This window comes from Hypomesus nipponensis, chromosome 19 (assembly GCF_054491055.1).
Source record: "Hypomesus nipponensis isolate SF chromosome 19, ASM5449105v1, whole genome shotgun sequence".
NCBI lineage: Eukaryota > Metazoa > Chordata > Actinopteri > Osmeriformes > Osmeridae > Hypomesus > Hypomesus nipponensis.
The window spans coordinates 6,168,902-6,188,139 of record NC_140379.1 but is presented as its reverse complement, the minus strand read 5'-3'; the positions used below and the strand labels follow the sequence as shown (position 1 = coordinate 6,188,139).

Sequence of the window (19,238 nt, the reverse complement as noted above, 5' to 3'; positions counted from 1 at the left end):
GAAAGATATTCTACTATTGATTATCTAGCGTAACAACTTGAGATATATAAAAAAAAATGGTTGTTTAGTCGCACAGCAAGGTCAGCCTATGATGAGGCCTTCGTCTATATTATTTTTTGAGATGAAAGGCACAGGCCATGTAGCTGTCCGCTGACTTAATATGCACCTGCCACTCACCGTTTGACGCAGAACCCAAACAGTGACCCCAAAAGCTGCTTCACCCGAGCATGTAAATGCATTACACGTTTTCAATGGTTGTCAATAGTCAGAAATGGTGGGTTTATGAAACTAAATCCTTGTAAGCTAAGTTTATAAAATCTATAGCCTCTAGCTATAGCCTATATATATGCTTGGGTGGTCATCATTTAGGTGGTGCTATATGGCTGCATCCCAACACGTTTTCGGTAACCTCCATGTTAAGGCTTTTGCAATTACGTTTTTTTTCTTACCTTATAAAAGTCATTGCGAACATTTAAATATTGATGCATCGTTAAAACAGCAACGCAAAACTGCACGCATGCTGCTGCAACGGTCAAAGCCAGACTGGTGTGTCTCCGGTTACATGTTCCTTAACATTGAGACTGCGCAGTCTACTGACTTCATGTTGGGAGAGCGAAATCAAAAAGTGCATGTGCAAGCAGAACTCCACCGAGCGGGGGTTCAGGATGTCCCGTTGAGGAAAAATAAAGCAGAAGAGGTTTGGGTTGAGACTGCAACCCAGAGCGCACGACATTTTCACTCTGAAAATTTACCCAGCGGCTCCTATCCTGGCAAATATGGGGGGCCAAACGATGTTTACTTCTCGACACATTGTACTTAAATTGTTTGTGATACAGTTTTTAGTTTTTCAGAAAACGTATGCTGCCCCATCACCTATTATAAAGTTTCCTGGTGACGATACAACTCCTAAAACAGACAAAGAAGTTGCACTGGTAAGTTTGTTTGTATGTTTGCTCGTTTGTTTTTCAGTTTGGAACATTTTGGAACTTTGTCTGCTGTTAAAACTGGATACATATTCTTGTTAAGTTTTTAGCATGTTTCTTCATTGGACTGTATATAAAAATATACAATGTCAATATGGGATACCTGATTTTAATCAGGTGTGATTATCTTGCAAAATGGATTGTAAAAATAATTCTCACGAACAATAGAGTTGGCATAGTTATTTGCACTGCACCCTATGATGTTTCTGATGTACCTCATTAAAGCTGGCTTTTTTCTTCTTCTATCCCTACCCGTACAGCACTATCTGAACAAGTTCTATGGCTGCCCACAAGACAGATGTAACCTCATGGTGCTAAAGGACAGTTTGAAAAAAATGCAGAAGTTCTTTTCACTGCAAGAGACAGGCGAGATCGATCCCAAGACTGTGGAGATCATGAAGAAGCCCCGCTGCGGCGTTCCAGATGTTGCCAATTACAACTTCTTCCACAGGAAACCCATGTGGCAGAAAAATGCCATCACCTACAGGTCAGGGAACGTGACGTAATTCTCTCTGCTAGTTTTACAAATCATTTGGTTGTGCTGTATCAAGTGTTTTGAAAGAGTTCTAAGATTCATGATTGTATGTATACTACTGAGCATTTCCCAAGCTTATCTTGGTCATACTGGGAGATAGTTCAACCTCAGCTATGCACAGACTCCCACGCAAGCCCCATCCCCACCTACCCAGTCTGAGAAAGGGTCTAGCTTATTGCCAACACTAACTTTCTAGGAGATCTCTTTATTCACTTCAGCCCTCTTTGGGTCCTCAACAATCTAGCTGTCTGTGCCATGTTGTCTGTACCAAAAAAGACAGCAAGCTAATGAAAACAACACCAGCAAAAGGGGTCTTAGTGGCTGCGCTCAGGAATGCACAGACAGACACATAATAGGTCTTCTTGGCTGGACTTCCTTTTCACAAGATGACTCACTGGGGTGTGTGTGCCTGTAAGCAAGTCTAATGTGAAGGAGGAAGATGTTGTGGCCCATCTCAACTGAATTGCTTTTATCCACTGCAGCAGCAGCTTTACTGGAGTCCTAAAGTTCTGTCAGGACTTTGATTCACATGTTATCCCCATCCATTCTCATGTTATTCCCAAACACACACTGTCAGAAGCTTAATTCTCAATGGATTAACGTTTAAAATCTGTCAATTCCCCCCCCCCCCCTTCAGGATTTTAGGACACACACCGGATCTGGATGAAGAGACTGTGGACGATGCTTTCTTCAGAGCCTTCAAAGTATGGAGTGATGTCACCCCACTCAAGTTCACCCGCATCATGGATGGAGAGGCTGACATCATGATCAATTTTGGCCGCAATGGTATTACATCCCTTCTTTTCCCCCTTTACCTACTGTAAAATACATATTGTATCTGTCTCAGTACCTAGTTTGGATTACTGTTTACATTAAATAGAGTGTTAGTTACAAGTCCTCTCTCTATGACTTCTGTCTAGCATATTGTGAGGCGGACCAGACCCAAATAAGAACTGTTTAAAGCAACATCTCTGCAGTAAAGGACACACCTAAATTTGTTCTTTTAGGGACTGTCCCATGAATGAAAAAAACTGTACTTTAGTTTCTATGGTTTACTGATGTGGGTTGTGGTGTGGTTTTTTCGAGATGGTATCTGAACCACTTCAGCCAAGCATTCTTCCAGACAATCACTCACAATGTGACCCCCCCCCCCCTCCCCCAGGCCTGTCTGGCCTAGTCTGACAGGATCTTAGTAATGACACACAAACACACACTCATGACCACAAAGAGGAGTAAAGTTCCATGGGTGTCAATTATGGGAATAGTTATAGCTCAGTGGTACAGTATTTGACTGCAGTTTAAGAGGTTACAGGTTCAAATGCCCCCTATAGTCCCTAGATCAAATTGTCTGGTAATTAATGATGTTGCATTATTATGATAACGTAATCACGTACTTATTTCCTTCTGGATCCTGAGAGTCTTTCTTCACCTTATGCTTAGCCAACAGTTGTATGAATAGGGTGTTATCATGTCTACAGAGCACGGTGATGGCTATCCCTTTGATGGTAAGGACGGCCTCCTGGCTCATGCCTTCGCACCAGGACCAGGCATCGGAGGAGACTCTCACTTTGATGACGATGAGCAATGGACCCTGGGTGATGGCCAAGGTGTTTAAAACTCAGGAACTAAAGAAGTTAAACATGCACAAACTGAGTTGTAACTTTACGTCAGACTAGTCTGAGAATAGTTCAATTGTCTATTTACAAAGTACTCATGTTTGTTACCTTGCTACAGGGAGGTACTGCACCTAGTAGTATAGGGCATATCGTTGACAGAACTTTCTTTGTTCCAAAGTGGTGAAGGTGAAGTTTGGGAATGCCGACGGAGAGTTCTGTAAGTTCCCCTTTCTCTTTATGGGGAAGGAGTACAACAGCTGTACCCCTCAAGGTCGTGACGACGGCTTCCTGTGGTGCTCCACCACATACAACTTTGACGACGACGGCAAATATGGTTTCTGCCCCCACGAGTGTGAGTTGTAGCCAACATGGCTGTCTTTTCTCACCCACAGATATGTCCTGTGAAGCGATTGCGCAATGTTGTCCTCATGGAATGTAGGAATTTTCTGGTATATGAAACACCTCTTCAAAAGTGTGTATGTACTTTTACACAGTTTAATTTGTGAAAGCCACTAACTGCTGCATATCTGAGGTTTAAGGTTTGTTTGTAGCTCTGTTGATCTTTGCAGAGAACAAGACAACGGGAGTGGGAGAGCATGCTCGGAAACTGTTGTTATTTGGAATGAATTGTGAAATAAGCTTAACTCCCCTCAATTTTTTTTCTGGCCAACTTCTTGATCGAGGGCCTCGTCAATACCTCTTGTTTGTGTGTATGTGTTGCTGTCCATGGTACTGACTGTCATCCAACACAAAGCACACCTACATACTACAGCGTAACATCACAACAACATAACTTAACCCTAAAATGTCATTTCTTTCTGTGTGCTTGTGTGACAGTGCTGTTCACCCTGGGTGGAAATGCCGACGGAGCTCCTTGTAAGTTCCCCTTCACGTTCCAAGGGAATAAGTACGAAGGCTGCACCACAGAGGGTCGTGACGACGGTTACCGTTGGTGTGCCACCACCGAGGACTATGACAGGGACACAACCTACGGTTTTTGCCCTGAAACCGGTGAGTCCACTGGTTAAAGTAGCCTAACAGACATTTGAGCATTGTTGGACAAAGACAGTACCATTTTGTGTGTATTTGTCGTTTTTTGTGTGTCTGTTTGGTTATCTATCAAGATTAGGACAATGCGTCTGTGTAACTGTCCACAAAAAATCTTCAGACCTGTGATTTCTCTTCAGTGCAGCAGCGGTCTCTTAAATGACTGTAAAAGTATTTTACTGTGCACTGGGCTGGCGAGACTTATTTTCCATTGTGTCAGAAGGACTTGGCTCCTGTGGTTGGAGGGGGGGGGGGGGGGGGGGGGGCGAAGGAGTCGGTGTAGTGGGGCAGAGGAAGCTGCTGCTGCTGCATTACGAATGCTTGGGTCTCCATCTGGTTCTAATTGGCTGGGAATGCAGCTGAGAAGCTTAGCCGAGTGCGCTTGCTCTGAATAGGCAATGGGTTGACCGGAAAAAAACAACTGAGTCCTCGGCTCTACAAAGCTTTAAGTTTATTCATAATTTGGGGTAATCATTCTAACTCTGATGTCAACCCCCATACAGCCATGTCTACTGTGGGAGGGAACTCGGATGGTAGTCCTTGTGTCTTCCCCTTTACCTTCTTGGGAGACACGTATGAAGCTTGCACTGCTTCCGGCCGCAGTGACGGCAAGATGTGGTGCGCCTCCACCAAGAGCTACGACGACGATCGCAAGTGGGGCTTCTGTCCTGACCAAGGTGCCTTGTTGTATACACAACCTGCGATTCTAAATGCTTTGACTGTATGCGTGTCTGTGTGTAGCCTGACTGTTTTTATCAGTTGTGTCACGAGGTTGTGATGTTTCCCTGATACCTTTGCTTGTATGGGACGATTCAGGCTACAGTCTCTTCCTGGTTGCGGCCCATGAGTTTGGACATGCTCTGGGCTTGGAGCACTCCCAGGACACTGGGGCTCTGATGGCCCCCATCTACACCTACACCAAGGACTTTAGGCTGTCCGATGATGACGTCAAAGGCATCCAGGAGCTTTATGGTAGGGTCACAAGTGTTCAACCTATTGAATGAGGATCTTTTTTGGGAGGGGGAGGATGTTGACAACCCTACCTCTGTTGTGTTGTCACTCAGGTGTTGATACAGACAAGCCCATACCCCCTACTAAGGGGCCGGTTACACCCATGGATATCTGTAAAGAGCCTAGAGTCTTTGATGCCGTCGCCCAGATCAGAGGAGAGACCTTCTTCTTCAAGGACAGGTAAATGAATGGTTCTGTTTTGAAATGGGTCTGTATTGTTAGTTTTTTTTTTACTTTTTACCGGACCGTTTTTAATGTTGTAGACTATGGTGTTTGAGTGGACTGTTTTTACTTGAAAAAACAAGCATATGTTCTCACTTAATGTTCTTATCTGTGGGGTTGTGGTATGTGTCAGTGGAGCTAAGCTGTTAGATTTCACAATCCTAAACATAATCAGTTCACCACTGAAAATGGTTAGTTTTACATTGCGGCTAGTTGTAGTGCAGTCTTGGCACTCCATTCTTTTGATTAAAGACGTTGCTGTTTACGTGTAAAATATCGAATGTCTCTTCCTGCTGTGATAATCATACAGTTAGGCAGTAATTGGCAGTCAAATTTAAATAAATAACCATAAAAATGTACACCCTGGTTTGCAACCATGGCAAACCAAAATGGCTGCCAATGATTTGAGGTAAACCAGTCACTACTGACCTCAGTGTGCTGCTGTAAAGCTTATGTTTGGATTGTTGAGTTGAAAGGAGAGTTTCTATATCAATTCATTGTACTAGTTGTGAAAGTGCAGTGGTTTAGTCTGCAGTCCATCTGACTCATTGTACTCCTCCACAACAGCATGACCATTTTTTTACCACAACAGCTGAACTGTGTTCAGGACAAACCCTTTAAGGACAGTTATGATTTAAAAAATAATCTGTTGGTCAAAAAATCGTCCCTTTTTGGGGTATTTCGTGATAATTCCCAGACATTCACATCCTGCAGTGTGTGTGCCCCCATGGTTTTGAGGTCAGAATTACTGTATATCTGCCGTTGGTGTTTTGGAAGCACAGCCAAAGCAAACAGGGCAGTTTGGACTTCATGCTCAAATACTACAGTCATTCAGTATGCTTAGTTTCCTCTACTCTCCACTCCTCAGCCCCTAACACACCACCTTGAGTTAGGAGGAACACACTTCCCACAAATCGTGTGTACAAATCCAGCTTTAATTCTGAATTAAACCCTCTCTCAATGGGGCTCCTGATCAGCATTGGAACTCAGTCTGATCAGACCGACTGAGGCCCGTGGATTACCATGCTGTAGACCAGTGAAGTCTTTTGGGGTTCGGAGTGCTGGGAGAGATCCTGCTACAGTAGACTCTATATCCAAACATCGACCATGACTGACATCTTAGCATAAATAATTTTAAAACATTTTCATGCAGTACTAAACTATATATGTGTGGAATTGTCATTATGGAGTAGTTATGGAAAAGTTATGATAACATAACATATAACTCCATGATATCTGTGCTCCAATGACCACTCAGGCTCTGTCTCTTGTTTCAGTGGTGGGATTACTCCAGCCCTCAGTTATGTACAGCTGGGCCATCCAAGCAGATGTTATAGCTATCCAGACCATTAGACAGCTCCAATAGTGTGCAGAGGTTGAGACTCCATAGGGTGGTTATCTGTGTGTGGTGGCTAGTAAGGTAGGCAAAGGTCATAACTGGTGGTTTTGTTGCACTACTAGTCCTGTTATAGTAGGTGACAGTAGGTGAGTCAAACTGGGGCACAGCCCACAGTGGGGAGTCTAGTGACTGCAAGGCAGTCATAGTAGAGACGTACAGAGATGTGTTGCTATAAAATAAGGACTGGGGCTTGAAATCAGGCTTTTTCCTTTCTTAAAGGGGGGCCTTACTGAAAATGTTTAGGAAGCACTGGATAAAAATGTACCTCATATTTTTAAGCTTGGACTTTTTTATTTTGTTTTGAAATAGGTAGTTAGTTACCCGGGATTTCTCCTTTCACACTTGACACAGCCTGGTGTCAGCAGATCAGGACAGGACAGGACAGGATGAGTAATTGCTGTTAGCATTTAAGATTCTCTGTGCTCAGCAGAAGGTGTGTTGGCTAGTCCACGTCCTGCATACAGACAGTCTAGATGACAGTTAAGCTTTTCACCATATCTACATGTCAATGTAGAGTAGTTATATACTGTGTGCTGCATCATCTCAAAATGTACAGGAGTGGTCTTCCTAAATAGAATGTGGGGTCAGGCAGGTGTTACTGTAGGTGTTCGTGAGGTTACTGTAGAGATAGTACAATAGTTATTTTTCATTTATGAAATAAGTTCATGTCTTTTTGTTCATCATTTTGCTATACAAATATTGCCATATCCGTTGGTCATCAGCATTTATTTTTTGGATTATAGAAATCTTGTGATCTTTGAAAAATAGGTCAATGGAAAAGCGAGTTGGGAAGCTGCTGTTGTTGAGCAGCTGCGTGTAGGAAATCTGGGCAAGATGGCTCTTGTTCCGTTGGCGTCGGCAGCCCTGGCCATAACAAGAACCAGATGCTCATGAATCAGGTCATTGTAGCTGGCTGGCTCACTCAATCTCTCATTTTGCCTTCACTCTCACTCTTTCTCCCTATCTCTCTCTCCAACTCCTCTGTTACCCCCTTCGGTTTCTCTTATTTTGCTCCCTTTCTTCCTATCACTCTTTTCTGTTCCCTTTCTCCCTTTCATTCCTTCGTCCCAACCGTCCTCTCCCTTCTCTCTCTCCTGTCTGCCAGGTTCCTGTTCAGGTCAGTCAACTTCAGGGCCAAGCCCAGCGGTCCTATGTTGGTGGCTACCTACTGGCCTGATCTGCCTGGCAAGATTGATGCTGCTTATGAGAACCCACTGGAGGAGAAGACTGTGTTCTTCGCAGGTACCGTTTGACACAAAATGCACAATGTTGTGCTAGCGGATTTTAGAGCCTTCCTTTTTTAGCTCCACCATCATAAAACTTTCATGGAAATGTGTTTTCCATGAAAATACCAGCCAATGTATTGGTGTAATATTAGAATAAGAATTAATCATGTTGGCTGAATACACCAAATTGGGTTGAGGTAATTCCGACCATTATAGACATGTAGTTATTAGTGGTTAAAAATACATGTCTTGCATTGTAGTGTCATGACATTATCTGGATAGATTTATATACGACTCAGCTCAAATCAGAGCTGCCCCTACACATTTTCTCTTTAGGGAGGTTTGATCTTGGCTATCTAAAAGTGACTGAAAGTGGCTATGAGGTCATTTATAATGTCTTATGCAAGGCTCACAACCAGTCACATATCCAACACGGTATTGATCAGGACTAATGTATGGCAATGATGTAAATGTTTGTATCTGAATGTTCTGTAGAAAGTGTATTTTGTATTGTTTGTAGCTTGGCTGGTGTTTGATTTTTGTCTGCCTCTCCTCTTGTATCTATACTAGGCAATGAGATGTGGATCTTCAAGGCTGACCAAGTGGAGAAAGGATATCCCCAGAGGATCTCCCACCTGGGCCTGCCAAGTGACCTGGAGCGTATCGACGCAGCCTTGTCCTTCAGGAAGAACAAGAAGACCTACCTCTTCTCCGGGGACAAGTTCTGGAGGTGAGCGCCAAGCCTTAAAACCTGTCTGATCCATGCGAGGCTTGTAATGATGACATTACAGCCTATTACGGCTGTGCCAAGCTATGCCTGGTTATCATTAGGGTGTTTGTCATGAATACATACAGACGAGTGTTATTGGCTGTTATTGACAATAGCTCCCTCAGTTCTAACTCAATAAAGGTGGATGTTAAGTACAGTAACGGGTTTCTTGTTGCCGTTTTTGACCACGTTTACAAATTATTTGTATTTTGTGTTTTTCTTCAGGTACAATGAGGAGAAGAAGAAAATGGACCCTGGCTTCCCCAAGCTTATTGCTGACTCCTGGAATGGCATCCCAGACAACATAGACTCTGCCTTCAGTCTGAATGGCATAGGTAAGTAGAGTCAAGACAACCCACACAGAGAGGAAGTGAGGGCTCGGTGTTAGCAATCCTTCAACTGGATCCAGGCTGACATTCCTGTCAGTTGTAACCCAGACCCAACCAGAAAGCCAGAAACTCATTAATTCTGGCATCTTCACTTGGAACAACAACAGTGCTGATGCATTGTGACCCACTCTCGACAGGTCATCTATCCAGAGTTAGATTTTTCAAAAAGATATCTCTGCGGGGCAAAAAGATAGAAAGAACACCAAATGCATTTCAGGAGACACAAGGGGGGCCTGAAGGTTTAGACCTATGGCAAGGAACCAGTTTTCGTTCACTACTGCCCACCCCTTTGGTTGTGATACACACACATCATCAATGGTTCCCTACACTGAGAAAACAGTGTTTGATAGAGCCACTCTGTGCTCCTTTACAGTGGTGTCTCTGTCTGCTTGCTAGTTAGCCTGCCTTGAGAGAGAGGTGGTGCCACTTTGGCTCTGCCAATGCTAGATCGGGTCTTGCTACTGAGGAGTGTGCTGACACAATGTTTGTCTTCTCAGTCCTGATGCATTTCTGACAGTGTATTATTTGGATATTAAAAAGCTACGATGGTTTGCATCGGCAACAAGGATTAGTCAAAGGCAAAAACTCATGACCGAATCAGTTAATTAAAGTGTTTCTAATAATAGTCCCATTTTAAGGCAGGCTACTTATGCCTTACTCTCTGACCATTTTGTTGTGGGTTCTACAGATTACAGCTATTTCTTCAAAGGCTCCCACTACTTTAAATTGGATGACAACAACCTGAAGATTGTCAAACTGGGTGAAATTACAAAGGATTGGCTGGGTTGTTAAGCAACAGTGAGACATCCATCGTACTGTCGGCCATCCCTGCGAAGAGCCCTGACCTCAGGAGGAACCTGCCATTTCACAGCACACAGCCGAGGTCTCCACAGTACAAGTTGTAGTGGCATTCCAGCTCCGACAATCTCTCACTGGACTGATCTCCACCCAGCCAATGTAACCAGCCCCTAGTTTGGTAGAGGCACCGTGGTGACTTCTGCATAGGCCGAACATAGGCCACTGGATTGTGTATTATATTACTGTGTGATATTATCAGTTTATTTGTTATGCAGATGCAGATTTACTCAAATTTTGACCCCGTTTTTTTTATTAGAACTTCAGACATCAGGTATGTCCACACTGCACAGAAGTAGACAGTGTTGTACTGTAAGATATTTTCTTAAATACTAATTTGATTCAGAAGGGATTTTATACAGAATTCATAGTGGCCTCCATCTACTGTTATGTCAAAAATGTACAGAGTACATATCTTGGTATGTATTAATACGACAGCCAACATTGTATTGCCGTGGAATGCTTTTGAACAGAAAGATTTGCACAATATGTCTGGACAGATGATGGTGCTTATAGAAATTGCTTATTTGCATGATCCTATATGTTATACATTTATGTCTGTTCAGATAACTTTGTTTTGGACATCAAAATTAAGGTTTTTATAGGCGTACATTATTCTTCATAGGTTTAGCCATTTGTATAGTAATATACAGGGGAACTGCACAAAATGTCAAGGCACCTCCATTTTGTTTTTGTCTCTAGTTTTACTGATGGTACAGAATGATGAAAGGCACAGGCTGCCTCAAGGCTGTATTTGGTTTGTTGCATGATGGAGTCATGACTAAAAAAAGTACCACAACTGTTTGATAATCTTTTGTACTGAAGTTGCTCATTTTCTTCTGATTTAAGACTTACAATCATTGTTTTAATTTTTATGTTAACTTTTGTGCACCATGTCATTCTCTGTTATAAAGATGGATACATCAATTATGAGGATGTCCCTTGCTGTTTGAAATGGAAAAGACAAGGCCACGAGTCTAGAACAGGCTACATGACTGAAGTTATATCCTAGTGAAGTCAAGTGTGATATAATAGCGCCATCTTATGGTTTTGGAAATAATAGCCTTGCCTTTTTGTGGTGCATAAATTACATGCACACCGCATGCATTTGTAACATACATAAATATCGATGATTTCGTTCAAGCATGTCCCCTTAACCATGCAGTAGGCTATGCAAACATGTGAATTCACTTTGGTTGACTGCATGGATGCATTATGGTGTTCTATTTTAGGCAGGAGCTATTCTGCTACCGCCGCGTCGTAAAAATTATATCAAACGTCCTTAATAATATCGCATTTCATTTTATTTTATAATCTCACCATATGCATATAGGCATACTACCACTACTACATAAAACGACATACTACAATTAATCTGAGCTAGCGGTTGCTTAGCTTGTGTTTTCGTGAGGGTAATCGGGTGGGGATAGAGAAGGTTCAACCCGATTTGACCGGCATCGTGGTAGGTGGGGCCTAGAATAGTTCCCTTTGCTGAACTATGCTTCGTTTCTCAATCGGTGGAACGTCGATATCGACGTGGGACGGCTATGGGGGGAGAATATTCTCATCGAGGAAGTTGAGTGTTGTTATTGAAACGAGCAACGCCGCAAAGAACTAAAGTTAGAATGCCGCCGCAGAGAGTGTGCGCTCTACCAAGGCAAAAGTCATTATTTCTTCCGGCGGTCCTAAATCCGTTTGTTCAAGAGGTGAAATTGGCCAAAGCTGATGTTATACAAGTGAGTATGACATTTATAGTTTTGGTTGAAATATCTTATATTTGTTTAAAGGTAAACCATTAGAACCAAATGTATATCTGCCACGCGCAAGTATGGGCTGTTACTCATACTTGTGATGTGATTAAACACTAGGTAGGCTACATAGCCAACCTAATCCGTTGAAACCTTGAAATCTTCTGTAATGCTGTATTATTGTGCAACAGAAACAACGGAGCTCTTTGTGGCCTCCAGAAATTCCTTTAACATGGTGGATTTACTTATACTAATGTGCTTATCTCAGTGGTCGCATTACGGTTCTGTCAAATGCAGTGTGCGTTTGAACCTATTAATTGTGTTTAAATGATTGTGTGCGTGTATTTGGTTGCAGTGTGTACTCCTTGGAATTTTCCTGGTTCCTATCCGAGCCATTCTCATGTGTCTGGTTCTCATGGTAACATGGCCGGTAGCTGTCATAACAACATTCATGCACCCCCTGAAAGGTGCGGTGGAGCCCATGACGGGATGGAGAAGGTAAGACCACCTTCTCTTAACACATTACTCTCTATTGAAGGCTAGCCCATATCATTACTGCCCGCTACATATCTCCAACATTTATAAATCCAACATAGGTTATTCAGTGTTTGTTTTAAAATCCTTCAAGCTGCCGGAGGAATGCACCTCCATGTACTTGTTGCAGAGGACTTCTTGTTGAAAACAGTTGCAGAACATCAATCTACTTTATCTGTTCTCAGAAGGGAAATGTTTATTCAGGTTATAGATGGCCTGATATCACAGCAATAGGCTTGGTTCACAGAAAGTGGTTTGCTGTATGACTTATCGGCCCACTGTAGGTTGTGATGCACAAACCACAACTAATGCAGGAGAATTTGTTCATAAAGTATCTAAGGTATAAGCAGCGTCCTGCTCTATGTATTGGCAAGGCAGAGTATGTTTATTGAGTTTAGCTTGGTGAATTACAAAAGTCCCAACAAGCAACTGCTTGCTAAGATGTATGCCTAACCCCTTTTGGAATGGGTGCTGATTAAGCTACAGAAAAAATTTGTGTGAACATGAAGGCCCGTCCAGCAAATCAACTATCTGGTTTCTCTGGGCAGGTTCATGTGTCGGAGGGTGATGGCAGCTCTGGGGAGGACCTACTACTTCTGCATGGGTTTTAGAGTGGTGGTGAAAGGGAAGCAGGTCAGCAGCGCTGAAGCCCCCATCTTGGCTGTAGCACCCCACTCCACCTTTTTTGATGGCATCGTGTGCATTGTTGCAGGCTTGCCCTCCACTGTATCTCGAGCAGAAAACCTAGCAACTCCTATATTTGGCAGTGAGTGTCGTTTCCTTCCTCTGTGTTTCATTGGCTGTGAGTGTGTCACGTGTTGTGATGTGTCTCTGATGTTTCTGTGCTTCCTCATCCTCAGGGTTTGTGCGCTGTCTCCAGCCAGTGCTGGTTTCCAGACAGGACCCAGACTCTCGTAAGAACACCATTCTGGAGATCGAAAGCAGAGCCAAGTCTGGAGGCTGCTGGCCACAGGTCTGTTTTACACACAAACAGGATGTGATTTAGGGGGTCGTGCAAACATCTGCTTTCATAACTTTCTGTGTAGAGTTTGAAGCCTTCACGTTAGTTTGTCTTTCAGGTTCTCATTTTTCCTGAGGGAACGTGCACCAATCGCTCGTGTCTGATCACATTCAAGCAAGGTACTACGTTCTCTCCTCTGTGCTGTTTGTTGTGGTGGAAAACATACAATCTCTTGAATCACATGTCAAACACTGTGTAGCTCATTGGGTGCCATCGCATGATCGTACGATGCTGTCATCTCACATACACCTCATTTGCGACTGTCTTGCTATAGTCTTCTCCATGTTAGTGTTGTGTTTTGCATATGCACAAAAGAGAACGCTCATGGAGCTGGGAGAACCATGGATGTTTGTTGTTTTAGTCACACACCTCCATTCACTCACTCAATGAGCAGGGTGGTCTTTGTGTGGTCACCCGATTGTAAACAATAAGGGTTTCTCCAGAGAGAATGAAAACCATGCAAATATCGATGACTTCCTGAAACATTCCCCCTCTCCCCCAAAAAAGTTGGCTGAGTATGACCAGACTTTACTAGACGACTAGTAAAAATGCGGTCACAAAAATGTGAATATGTGTCTCTATAAAAGATGTTAACACTGTAACATTGGCATTACTAATAACAACTATTTCTTCTACTACCTGGAAGGACGTTGTAGAGTTTGCATAGACATTTGAATACGATAACAGATTTCATGCAAATTTGCAATGCTGTCTGTACTAGGATAAAGAGCTTTTTCATGTGTACCCCCTTGCCTCCACACACACACAGGTGCCTTCATCCCAGGGGTCCCTGTACAGCCTGTTGTCATGAGGTATCCCAACAGACTGGTAGGTTCTGACTCCCTACCTTCACTCACCCGCACTGTATAGTAGAAGGATAACAGGCACATGATTGATGTTATCTGATCCGTTTTTACATGTGCGGTAACCAGTGGTAACTGAGTATTCCTGATCTCGGTCATCTGCTTTTGCCTTTTAGGACACTGTGACTTGGACTTGGCAAGGCTTTAGCTTGTGAGTTTTCAGCCAGATTCTGCTGTTATTATTGTTGTTTTTAGGTCAAATAGTTGTGCTAATTAGCTGCAATAGGAAGTCAAAAATAACAGAAGTTTCAATAGGGTGTGCAGCTGTCTATTGTCTCACATGAGTTCCTCATTAACTGCTTGAGAGGCATGTTTTTCGCTATTCCACTTGGAGAGAGTAACTATCCGTCCAGGCTATGATGCTTCGTGGTTCAAGGCAATGTGAGGCCTTGATCAACCATGTAAACAGGCTGTTGCTGTGATGTGGGCGTGTTCTCCTCAGGAAAACCCTGTTGCTGCTCACACTGTCCCAGCTCTACACCACTGTCGAGATTGAGGTCAGTACTCTGAAACGGCCCGTGACATACCCTTGTAGAAAGCATTGCGTCACTGAAAACTAAAATAAAACATGTATCTCTGTCTTTCTAAAAAGCTAGTTGTATTCCAACTTCCCATTATAACAAAACATTATTCATAATTGTACTTTCTGGTAACCCTTGTTGACCTTTGCCCTCCAGTTCCTCCCCCCGCACATTCCCACTGAGGAGCAGAAGAAGAGCCCAGCTGAGTTCGCCAGTGCCGTGAGAGATCTTATGGCCAAGTAAGTGTTGGTGTAGTGTCATCAAGTCATCCCATTTAAGGGGGCATCGTGCCTTATCCAAACCTGTGTGTGCACCCACTCGCAGGGCCCTAGGAGTCCCCGTGACGGACCACACCTATGAGGACTGCAGGCTGATGATTACAGCAGGGGAACTGACTCTGCCCATGGAGGCAGGCCTGGTGGAGTTCACCAAGATCAGCCGCAAACTCAAGTAAGGCTGGCAGCGTAGCTTGCTCAGCACTGAGCTTTCACCACACTTACCAACTAAACCATATTTTTTCACATAGCACAGAAAAAGTGTTTCAGAAGGCAGTCAAACTGCTTTTTCACAATTGGTGTCCTTGTGCAGTAACCCTAAACTGTGAGTGATATACTGAAAATGTCAACAGTAATGCAGTATGTACCAGCTGTGTCCTACCATTCTGTGAGTAAACCCAAACTGCAAATCTAACATTCCCCTAACCCAGGGGTCTGCAACCCGCAACTCTGGAGCCCCATGTGGTTCTTTCACCCCTCTGCAGTGGCTGCCTGTAGCTTTTTCTTTCAAACGGAACACCTATTATATTGGAGATTGATACTGTGACAATAAAATCATTTTTTAAAAGCATTTTAATATTTTGACAAACATGCGTCACATTTTTATTTTTTTATTTCACATTTATTTAGCCAGGTAGGCTAGTTGAGAACAAGTTCTCATTTACAACTGCGACCTGGCCAAGGTACAACATAGCAATAAGACACATACAACAGAGTTTCACGTAGAATAAACAAGCATAATAAGCACAGTAATTACAAATAAAACAGTTTAACACTGAGAATAAAAGTGCATACTAAGTCTATTGCTGTATTTGCACATGCAGGTGGCTAATATTGCACATGCAGATGGCTAATATTGAGTTTTCGACCGAAACGTTTCAGAAAGGTTTCGGAATAAAATAGAGAGTTTAATGCTGCGTGGACGGATGCATTTGTTTCACGTTCAACGATGCTGGATTACCTGTATGCTTGATATGTGGCGAGAAATTATCAAACAACAAAAAATAATGCTGATAGACATTTACAGAACAGACATGCAACATTTGCTGAAAAGTACAAAGCTGGAGATGAACGGAAAAAGAGCGGTTTCGGAACTGCAGCTGAAAGCTGATCAGAGCAAACATACCAGTAATTTCATGAAGTGGATTAAGTCTGTAAACTCACTGTTGCTAGTTTTTTGGCAGCTAGTTTGTTTCCCTTTATTACAACAGGTAAAACCAGCGATAAAATGTAACCCTTTTTCTTTGTGTAGTTCTATAATTTAATAAATGCAACAAACTATAGTTTTCTTATATATATATATATTACCTACATGTAGGCTATAGGCTAATGTTATCTTCATTTTAGGGGTCAAATAAGCTTTGCGGCTCCAGATAAATTTTCTTTAGTGGGAGAGGGGCTAAAATGGCTCTTTTGATAGAGAAGGTTGCAGACCCCTACCCTAACCCAATCACTTTCTCACCACAAGTCCTTGTCTCCTGCTTCCCCGGTCTCCCCCAGCCTGAAGTGGGACAACGTAAAGAAGGAGCTGGAGGGCTTTGCCGCCATGGCCTGCTCCTGTCAGGGAGGCCGAATCAACATCGAGGAATTTGCTACCTTCCTCAAGCTGCCCCTCAACCCTGCTCTGCAGGAGCTGTTTGCTCTCTTTGACAGGGTGAGCGACGGGGGCGTATACGTACTCACAGCTGAATCGAATGATTTGGAACCAAAGTCTATAGGAATGCTAACGTGGTGTTTATTCGATGGCATGTAGTGTTAAAATATTTAGCATCATGTCTGTACGGAACTTTAACCAGCCCTGTGTATTTCTCGATAAAGTCACACAATGTGGTTCTGAAATTGTTGCCTGTGGAGTTTTTCCAGTGCTAAACTTCTCAGCATCCCTCACTTCTTAGGATGGAGATGGTACCATTGACTTCAGAGAATACGTCATAGGTGTGACGATCCTGTGTCGACCAGCAAACACAGGAGAGGTCCTTCAGATGGCTTTCAAGGTACTGTTAGCAACATGATTGTTCCAAAACATGCTTGTTCAGCATGAGTCTGAATCGAAAGGCATTGGAATGAGACAGGCTGAGACTTGGGTATACTCACAGAAGCTGGGCAGAAAAAAGAGCAAATATTCACTAGTTGGGACATGGAGAGAGTGTGGCAATACTGGGTGTGTTGTTGTTTGCAGAAGTAAGACATTGGGGAAAAAGATTACCTCGCTTCCGTGTGGCAGGGAGAATACAGTGGCTGTTGCATAGACATCTGATAAAGGCAAGAAACTTCTAAAGAAGTTTTCCCAGTTGGCCTAGCAGCAGCCTTCTTGTCCTCACGGGAACAAGGTAGTAGTAGTAGTAGGTAGGTGTTTGGGTTATGTGTTTGGACATGGCTGCTGGTAAGTAGAGAGAGCACGTTTTAGCTTCCTCCTCCTCGGCTTCCCTCTCCCCTGGTAGTATTCCGACCTCTCTTATCATGGTCCTGGTCAAGTGGCCACACCTGGGGAGCTTGTTGGCGGCTAACAGGGGAACGAGGCAGCATACTGGGTGCTGAGACACTGGATGGCCACATTCCCTACGGTGCCTTTCGAGAGCTTACGTTTCAATCTATGTGTTCACATAGTTGTTTGACACAGACGAGGATCAGCGAATCACAAGAGAGGAGTTCTCCTCTCTGCTGCGCTCAGCTTTGGGTGTCTGTGACCTCAACGTCTCCAAGCTCTTTAAGGAGATTGACGCAGACTGCTCTGGCTACATCACCTATGGTTAGTATGGGCAGGGTTCACTGCTTTTTGGAATGCAATGAGTTACTGGGTCATTTGAGTATCCCTACGCAGATGCACTCCGTTTGGAACAAAAACAAATTGTCAGTGTTTTTAGTGTGTTTTAGTTGCCGTGGTTCTCTTGCCACCAAACTCTCTTTCTGCTTTTCCAGCTGAGTTCCAGACTTTTGCCCTAAACCATCCAGAGTACGCCAAACTTTTCACCAACTACCTGGAGCTCCAGCGACACCAGGCACTCCAGGCGGTAGACGCTGACGCTGAGCTAGACCCTCCATCGGCCAATCACTCAGTCCTTGGGAACAACCAGGAAGACAGCACGTCTGACAAGAAGGACGATTGACATTGAGACTTGAATGCATCTTGCTGCGATGACCCAATGCACTGGACATGGAGCACAACAGGATAGGTTGCACAAACTCATTACTTGGAGAAGTGAAACCTCAACACCACATAGGAAATACCTCTTATGAAATAGAATGTAGTTGGCTTTCCTTCTGAAATTCAGTAAAAAAAAACTTTGGGATGTATTGTTATCATCTTTTAGTGCCTTATAGAGATTCATTCCAGCCATTGGCCACATTACTGCACTGAAAGTGTTAAATCATCAACATAAAAGTGCACTTTTATATGTTAGACATTATTTTAAAAGGAAAGAGAGATTTGCAAACACTCGCTTCTGTGGAATGATTTTAGGAAGTCAAGTGTGGTAAACTGAGCAGGAAAATGTTTTGTCACCCCCTGCATGTTGCGTTAAGGCATCCAATCATTGTAACTTTTTTTTATTATTTTTTTTTTTGCCAAACCTTGTGAGGTCTTCAGAACTGTTCGGCAGTCTGTGTAATCAAATACTTAACAGATATCTTTCTTGGCAACTGTAAAGGAAGCAGCACTGAATCTACAATAGGTCCTGTAAGTCTGAAAAAGAGCATGCATGCTGCGCTTTACACTTTTTCCCGCTCAGAGACCAACATTGTACATCTGCTGTATAATTAGCTAAAGGTTTTGCTTTGCATCTGTTTCTATTTGCATTTCGATTGAAGAGAGTTGTTGCTGAGACAGCAGTGTGGGCTACCAACACGGTTTTAGACTAAAGCCCAGCAACGACTGAAAATAGGGCAATTTGTGAGCAAAAAGGCAACAGTGTCTATTCCTCAGGGTATGGTTTCAAATTAAATAAAGGCATTGTTATTTATTTAGCAGAGCTAGCTGCAATTATGTGAATTTTTGTTAACACAGCAATGTTTGCTTTTGTGCAATACAAATAAGTACAATTTTAACTCTCTCTTGACTTGTGTTGTGGATTTCACAGCATGGAAACTTGTAATTAGTTGTTCCTACTTTCAACATCGGTTCTAATTATGCGTATTTTCAATGTTCATGGAGGGAACATTAACTTACAATTTTGGCGATTTTCGTCCGTTCTTCAAATGGCCACCAGATGACACCAGTCATCCACC

General features: G+C 43.1%; 2 protein-coding genes across 3 annotated transcripts; both read left to right on the top strand.

Moving 5' to 3' along the window:
* The first annotated feature begins 641 nt into the window (after window positions 1-641).
* Window positions 642-10,985, top strand: mmp2 (matrix metallopeptidase 2). Its single transcript, XM_084681974.1, has 13 exons — window positions 642-932; window positions 1,244-1,470; window positions 2,156-2,304; window positions 2,997-3,125; window positions 3,313-3,486; window positions 3,972-4,145; window positions 4,685-4,858; window positions 4,998-5,153; window positions 5,246-5,372; window positions 7,919-8,055; window positions 8,610-8,769; window positions 9,034-9,143; window positions 9,886-10,985. The coding sequence occupies exons 1-13, from the start codon at window positions 777-779 to the stop codon at window positions 9,987-9,989; spliced, it is 1,977 nt and encodes a 658-aa protein (XP_084538100.1). The 5' UTR covers window positions 642-776; the 3' UTR covers window positions 9,990-10,985.
* A 551-nt stretch (window positions 10,986-11,536) lies between these two features.
* lpcat2 (lysophosphatidylcholine acyltransferase 2) lies at window positions 11,537-19,058 on the top strand. 2 transcript variants are annotated; one of them, XM_084681555.1, is made up of 14 exons: window positions 11,550-11,788; window positions 12,156-12,298; window positions 12,883-13,100; window positions 13,195-13,307; window positions 13,414-13,474; window positions 14,125-14,183; window positions 14,335-14,369; window positions 14,661-14,715; window positions 14,896-14,978; window positions 15,064-15,189; window positions 16,515-16,668; window positions 16,910-17,008; window positions 17,622-17,763; window positions 17,934-19,058. In XM_084681555.1, exons 1-14 carry the CDS (start codon window positions 11,678-11,680, stop codon window positions 18,119-18,121), a joined length of 1,587 nt encoding a protein of 528 aa, XP_084537681.1. In that variant the 5' UTR covers window positions 11,550-11,677; the 3' UTR covers window positions 18,122-19,058. The 2 variants fall into 2 exon arrangements, with proteins under 2 accessions (XP_084537682.1, XP_084537681.1); XM_084681556.1 differs by lacking the exon at window positions 17,622-17,763 and having other exon boundaries at window positions 11,537-11,788; window positions 17,934-18,109.
* The last annotated feature ends 180 nt before the right edge of the window (window positions 19,059-19,238 follow it).